The 7,813-nt window shown below is 36.7% G+C and overlaps 1 protein-coding gene across 3 annotated transcripts in view; it reads left to right on the forward strand.

Annotated features, from left to right (window-relative positions):
• The window catches only part of ITCH (itchy E3 ubiquitin protein ligase), a 66,526-nt gene extending 59,510 nt beyond the window's left edge, over window positions 1–7,016 (forward strand). For 2 of the 3 annotated variants that reach the window (XM_068912910.1, XM_068912911.1), the window contains 5 exons: window positions 1,082–1,202; window positions 1,940–2,044; window positions 2,265–2,361; window positions 2,729–2,801; window positions 3,548–7,016. In XM_068912910.1, the coding sequence (XP_068769011.1) occupies window positions 1,082–1,202; window positions 1,940–2,044; window positions 2,265–2,361; window positions 2,729–2,801; window positions 3,548–3,647 (496 nt within the window). In that variant the 3' untranslated portion in view covers window positions 3,648–7,016. Of the gene's footprint in view, window positions 1–508; window positions 637–1,081; window positions 1,203–1,939; window positions 2,045–2,264; window positions 2,362–2,728; window positions 2,802–3,547 lie in introns of those variants that run through there. The other variant, XR_011135379.1, reaches the window with a different exon arrangement.
• Window positions 7,017–7,813: the final 797 nt, after the last annotated feature.

A 7,813-nucleotide genomic window follows, 5' to 3' on the forward strand; every position in this document is an offset into this window, starting at 1 on the left:
AACGTATAAGCTTAGATGAAGAATCTGCTTAACAAAGAAAATCGCATATTGCAGGCACCAAATGAACTGAATTTCAGTGGAGTTCTCCTCTCTCTGTTATGATGATTTTTGTGAAGTCTGCATTTCCAGGGGGGAGGTGTAAGGGAGAAGGGAGTGGATTTTGTTTTTGTTGCGTGAGTAATCTGTGAAAACATTTCAGTGCTTCACAGAAACGGTAACATTTGCAGAAGAAGCGTTCTGGCATTTTGTAATTTTGCAAAGTATTAATACTGGGGTTGAAAATGGGGAGGATCTACAGAAAACCATTCTCTCCTAGTTTCCAGGAACCCAGGGAGAGCTCGGATTCCAGCTTCACTCCTACTCTTCGGTGTCTTACTCTGGGTCCTGCTTTAAGTCCCCAAAGTTTCTAGGATTGAAATCAAAAATTAGCCATCTCTCCTTTAGACTCCAATTCTCCTGACAGGTTAGGCTTGAATTCAGCATAATATCTGCTTCTCCCTGGGTTCAGGTTCTTCGGGTCTCCTGCCTGCTTTTCACCCTTTTATTAATGGAGAGTGGAGTTTCTGCCACAGAGCAAAGTTTCATGATTAACAGAAACAAATATGGAACTTTCCAAATGGACATAGTCGTTTCTTGGTAAGCTAGCAGTCCTACTTATCTTCACCAGTACAACTTGACCTAGTTTTTTTTTTTTACCTTTCCATGGATAATGATTGAGATTTCTGGGGAGAATATTAGACAAAGATAGCTCTGCATTTTTTTTTTCTTTTCTCAAATATCTAGGGACTGCTGTGCTCTCATTAATATAATCAGTGAATAGATGCTGCCTCCTCTTTGAGCCTAAAATACTTCCATAGCAGAATGGTTGGAATCATAGGGTTTTTACTTGCATTTAAAAACCTATTTGCACAAAGTAAAGGTTATGAATAAAATTATATGATGGTCTGTCCCCAGAACTTTCCAGACTTTCCATAGTATTTTTAACATAGCTTACAGTTCATCTCAAAATAGGCTAACAAAAGATGTGGACTTTGGGCAGCATGGACCAGTTTAAATTATCTTTCTGTATCTTCTTTTGCAGGCTAGTAGCAGAATGGAGGCTTTCCCGAGGTGTTGAGGAGCAGACACAGGCTTTCTTCGAGGGCTTCAATGAAATTCTGCCACAACAGTACTTACAGTATTTTGATGCTAAGGAACTGGAGGTAAAGGATTACTTGGCTGTCATTAGATCCAGTTAGTTGCACGTAACCCTTAAGTTTCAGACATTGTTTGAAGAACAGAGTTCACTAAGGCTGACAGCTCTGTTTTATAGGGGATAAGGAGAAAACTTCACTGAGTAGTATTTGATCAATGTGTTTCCCTTTGCTTTCCTCTTTGCCAGCTAGCATTTCTAAAGGATAAGGTTCTGCCAACCCAAAATTTTTGTTGAATTGCTCTTGAAATCTTCACTTTGATTTACCCATGATTAAGGAATGAGTAACTTGACAGAATGGGAGATAAAACCAGATATGCAATGAATTACTAAATATAGAGTGGACCAGGCTCTAGTTGGTTTTCATCTCACAAAATTATACTTTTGAAGCATCTCTTTAATTTAAAAAGATGAATACCAAACAACTTATACTCAGCATAGAATTATATGGTTGGGCAATGATAAAGTATATGTTCTGGATTTGAATGTCCAAATGCAAACAATTATTCCCCTTTTCATGAATGGGACTCTTGCTGTTTTGTGGTCTCTCAAAATACATTTCTTAAGCAATGATTATTCTTTGTTGTGGAAGTTTTGGATAAAGTTTAAGGTTAAAATTGAGCGTACAATCTTTGCGGATACTTCCAAGTGTGGTACAATTGATGTTCTTTGTTGCTATGTGGGCAGCCGTAGAAACAGTGTGATAGCTTGTACTTGCATGTTTATTTCCTTGTTTCTTCCCCAAAGGTGCTTTTATGTGGAATGCAAGAAATTGATTTGAACGACTGGCAAAGACATACTATCTACCGGCATTATACCAGGACCAACAGACAGATAATATGGTTCTGGCAGGTTTGTAGACTTTGTTTTATTCTCAGAACAACAGAAGTTACAGAGCATAGCTACAACTGAGTGAGCAATAGCCAGAATTGCTGAACAGATCGGTAGCGTGTTACCGCTAATCCAGCTACTCTTAACAATTGTGTAATTTGTTAATCTATGGATGATGAGGTGAAAATGCAAATATCAAATGTGTACCACCCAAGTGTTTATTTCAATTATTATTTTTCAGTTTGTGAAAGAAATAGATAATGAGAAGAGAATGAGACTCCTGCAGTTTGTTACTGGAACGTGCAGATTACCAGTGGGAGGATTTGCTGACCTCATGGGTATGCATAATAGTCCCTCTAATGGATAGCTTTTTGGTTTGGTTGGTTTATGGACATTTTTATGAATTTTGTATTGAATGTTGTGTCCTCCGTATACTTCAGCTATGATAGAAAGGGTGGAGGAGGGCTTGTTATTACCCGTTATACTTTTGGGTTTCTTTCAAAATCACTTCTTTAAGTTTGTGTTTCACCACATGAATACTTTGATTTGGATAGAGTTGTGTAATGAAAGACAGATTTTTTTTGTTTTGTGTGATTAATGATAATCTAGTCTTGTTTTTTAAGTCTTTCATATTTCCGCTGTCATATATTAACTGCCGATACTAAGCTAGCTAGACCCATGTCTTATTGACTTGAATTATTACAGGGAGCAATGGACCCCAAAAATTTTGTATTGAAAAAGTTGGAAAGGAAAATTGGTTACCTAGAAGTCATACCTGGTGAGTACATAATAAATCAGAGTATTACTATGGTTCTATTTTTGCTGACAACAGCCTACTCAGATTGTTAGTCAATGGGTAATCCACTTAAATGGCTGCGATTGTGTGAAAACAAACACCAAGCTCCGCTAAACAATTTTATCACTGAATAAAAGTTGAGCTTCGGAAACTGTTCTGTGGCGTGGAGTAGATTCCATTATTGAAATTTGTGGATTTGTGTATTACTGAAAATTTAAAGTAATAAACAGTACTTTCTAAAGACGATGGGACTGATCTTTTGTTATCACCACGCTCCACCTTGATAATGAAATGAATAGCTCCGTTCACACTCCCTCTTCCCTAGAGAAAAGGTAACTTAACGCTTTCTTCAGTTAATGTTAATACTAAGTAAAAAGAAACAAGTTTAACGTTTCAAATGTGAGTAATGTCTCTAGTTAACCAACCAGAAAAATGTAGGGAGGCTTATTGCCAAATACACTGTATTTCTGGAAAACTACCTCTTTTCAAGAATTTGTACTCTTAACTTTTGCTCTCAGAAATAGACGATTTCAAGTCTGTGGTCAGCTTTTAGCAGGGTGTAAATCCAGGATTTTCCTGGACTTTCTTTTCCCCTTCCAACTGTAAAATAGCTGTGAATTAACTGTTGTATCAATTTTACATAGCAAAAGGTTTAATCACCCATACTCGTAGCAGATTTATTTTTGTGATGTTTAAATTCTTTTTCAATACTTATTTTTTACTTTCAGTTTCAATCGCTTAGACCTTCCACCCTATAAGAATTATGAGCAGTTGAAGGAAAAGTTGTTATTTGCAATTGAAGAAACAGAAGGATTTGGGCAAGAATAACTAGCTATAATTTGCACCTTGAAGAATGTGACCTCGACACATGATGTATGTTCTTCACTTCTTCTGCTTATTGCACACTTCATTGTAAAGTAGACTTGACTTGGATCTATTTAACAAATACTAGCGTGTAAGTCAATGGATGTTATCCTGAGGTTTTACCCACGTTAACTCTGGATTTCTACTGAGCACTTTCAGAAATCAAATGAGCAATCAGATGAATTATGAACTAAGTAGATATTTAAAACAGCTTTGGGCTCTGCTGTGTTTCACTGTTCATTAATTAGAATGCGTCCTTAATGACTGACAGATTTGTAAGAATAGCTTTGTCTTTCCTTTTTAGTAGCATTTTTTGCTACTGATGCACTGGGAAGTTCATTGGTAGCTGCAGTGCTGCAGCATCCTCATAAGCCTCTTTACAGCAGTGTTATTGGAGCCGGCTTGTAACCATCCTCTGGGTACTATGAGCAAATTCATTGCTTATGCTCTTTTTTTCTAACTCAAATGTGGCCAGACTGTTTTTTTGCCCACCTGGAGTCTGCTCACATGCCAGCTGGATTCAAGCTGCTGTTAAGGGGATGTAGAAATGTGGCATAAAGCCAGGGCATAGCTTTGCTTTTTTCTTTTTTCCCCTAAATCCATCTTTTTTTGGCAAAATAAACAGCTGCCCAAAGTTGTTGGAACACTTTCATGTGCCCTCAGAAGAATTCTGGTATTTTTCTGCGTAACACATTTTAACTTTTACAATGATACACTGTGGTACTTCACTCATTTTGCAAAAGTCAAGACCACCTGGGATTGCACTGATGCCATTTAGATTCATGTTCGCAGACTGATGTTTCTTGTCAAAAGTGTTAATGGGAATTATACTCAGTGTTATTCATACATGTTGCAGTCAGTTTTCTCTGAATCTTTTACTGGGCTCTCAGGAAGAGGTATAAAACAACTGGATTTAAAATGATAATACTTATCTCTTTTTTTGTGATGAACTGATGTGTGATATTGGCTAAGGCTAATAGAGCTATAAAGTTCAGACATGGATTACAGATTTTTGAAATGTTGGAGCATCAGTAAATAATTCTATAAAGATTAGAACTAAAGAATTTAGGGGAGGCTTCTAAATTAATTCTTCCCTCAGCTGCTTGTAGCTCGTAACTTCTGTAGTGAGTTCTTATTGGATCAATAACATCTTTTACTTCCTTTTAGGCTCTGTTAATGTTCAATTCTCTTCTGGTTTACAATGGCATTTTACATTTTACTGCTTTTTTAGACTGAATGCACTTTTTGGGTATGGTCAGCTCTTTTCTTATCTGAAGGGAGGAAAGCAAACTTCGATGAGATGGGCTGTTAGCCATAGTAAGAGATGTGACACTTGAAACAGCATGTAGCACATGTTAAAGCATAACTGCAGCTCAAAGCGTTGGGATAGGAGCAGTTTAAGAGCCTTCTAGATGTAGAGCTGCAACAGGACTATGGAAAACTGTAAAACTGAATTCTAGTCTTGAAAAGAATATTTCTTTCCTACTATTCTTTCAGTCTTAACTGTAAGATGGAAAAACTGATTCAGGGCTAAGAAGAACCAAGACACTACAGTTCTATAACTGACTTCAAGAGAATTTTTCAGGTCAAATAAAGTGATGCATGCCTACTGGAAGGCAGAATGGTTAGACCCTACAGTGTACGACTCTTGCCATGCATATTTAAGAAAAACGTAAAGAATTTCTGATGGCATAGAAATGACTTGTTTTAACTTCTCGCTGGTGGTGAGAACTAACCTGACTTCATGGTTTTACGAGGAGGAAGATCTGCCAGCTTCAAAATATTTGCTGGCTATATTACAGTACACAGTTCATGAGGAGAAAAAGCCTTATAAATATTTTCTGTTGATGTTAATTCTTACAATGAAATCTAGTTATCTAACATATTTACAAGAGAGATTAAATTAAGCAAGATAATGCAAGATAAAGCTATGAAAAATAGTTTGTGTTCTGCATAATGCTTTATGATTCATGTAGGGAACCTAGAAATACTGTTAATGTATAAATATCACCCAAAAGGCTTTCAGCCCTATATTTTTAAAATAAAGAATAGTTATAATTGAAATAGCCTTAGCCCTAGTTCTATAGGGTATGGCTGTTTAATATTTTTATGGTTGAAATGTTTAGTTCAGGAAAAAGGTAAATGCTTGTATATATTTTTGCAGTCTGGGATTCCACTTATTCCATTTTTTTCTTTCTTTCTTTAATTTAAATAGCATGTTTATATGTCTTTTCTGCTGTATTAGGATGGGGGAAAGGGGGCTGGATATCCCAAGCACCAGAAATAATTTTCAAATATTGCAAATAAAAAATTCACTTGAAAAAAATAATCTTTAGAACATTGGATTTGCCCAAAATATAAGAATTTAAGTTTACTCTGTTAAATTAGCGATATTTCTGAAGTCAGAATTAAAGATTACTTGCACATTTCACTTTGTAAGCATTGTAAATGCTAACAAATCTGTTAATTTTCTACAGCATGTTGTGTAGAAATAAAAAGGAATTAATATGAGCCACTGATTTACTCTTCTGTTCTTTATGGGGGTCTGGTGAAAACATCACACGGGTAAGCCCACAGTGCATAGCATACCAGATAATAAGTTGCTATGAATTGGACTACAAGCTAGACTTTCAGCACAGAGTAATGAAGACATCTCCCACTGCTTCAGCTGACTTAGCAGCCTAAGCCCCATAAATTCATGGGGTGTAACAAGTGTATATTCATGTGCAACTGTCAATTGATCCAAATTTACAAGTAGCAGAATAACTTTTATTTAGAATTTTGCCTTATGAAAAGGACATGAGAATTAATGAACCGCTGAGCCACTGATCTAAGATTTAACAAAGCCTTACTGTCCTGGGTAGTTCAGGACACATTAATATATTAATGAAGTGCGCAGTAAATGCGTCATGTCTTCATCTGATTTAGTATGGAATTTTATTTTTTTTAATCCAGTTGCTTGTGTTAAAGCTTGATTTTTTTTTTTCCTATTATCTGTGAAACATGAAAGCAAAAAAAAAAAATCCTGATTTTTTTTTTTGGGGGGGGGGGGGGTTGTGTTTTCATTACATGCTGCGCTGGATTTGTAATCTTGACTCTGTTATATTGGTATCTCCAGCCCCCTTTTTTGTGGTGTCTTTTAATTTTCTTTCAGAATCATTGTTTTTGTGTATATGTGCTCTAGTGAACTAGTACATAAACTGGGATCAGCAGCACTGGATTGTAAAATACTGTACTGAAATTTGTTGTTGAAATTTCCTTGCATTGTAATTTCAAATACTCAGGTAACTGTAACAGTATCTCAGTAAGTCAAATACTTTTATAAAACTACTTAAAGAGCTGGTTGTCTTGTCATTATTCCTTCTGCGTTATGAAGCATACATGTACCTATCCGATGTTGTCTGTCTGCTCTGTGGGGGCAAAGCTGAGGCTGCGTGAAGTCGTCCTTCTAGCAAAGTTCCTTCGGGAATGTTTCTTTCCTGAGAACTCTTCTGCCATTGTTTACACTATGGAAATTTGTTAGACATCAGGCTCTGTGCGTGGCTGCCTTTGTGACTGTTAAAATCTCCAGCTAGAATAAATCCTGAATCTAGTGCTAAAAGATCACGGGGATACTACCCCAGGAAGCTAGTGAGGTTGCTGGGCTGTGAACAACAGTCTTCTGACTCTGCAGGAGATGCACCAGAAGTAAGGAGGCCATTCTAGGTGGCTGGCTGTTTGGAGAGAGGGAAATGGTCTGGAGAAAGATTGTATAAGAGCCATAGCTTTAGCGTTTTCTTTTATCGCTACTGCAGAGATAACAAAGATGAGATGTGATTGTGATGCAAGTTTGTTTTTTCTTTCCTGTTCAGGAATGAGGGGATGACAGGAAGTCGGAAAAAATATATTACAGTTTTTACTTAGAGATTGTCTAGGACAAAATCCCAGATTCCTAATGGAAACATTTTCATGATCCTTCATTGTATCATTGTGATTGAAATAGAATGACTTGTACTGTAGAAGGGACTTTTGCAGCTGCTATTTCTATTAATGCTTACCAAAACAGGTCTGGCATGTTGCTGATTTTTTTTGTGATGTGAAACTACTGAGAGTACAAGTTGCATAGTACTTAAAGAGAGGTGGGGGGGGGG

Source organism: Struthio camelus, chromosome 18 (genome assembly GCF_040807025.1).
Source record: "Struthio camelus isolate bStrCam1 chromosome 18, bStrCam1.hap1, whole genome shotgun sequence".
Lineage (NCBI taxonomy): Eukaryota > Metazoa > Chordata > Aves > Struthioniformes > Struthionidae > Struthio > Struthio camelus.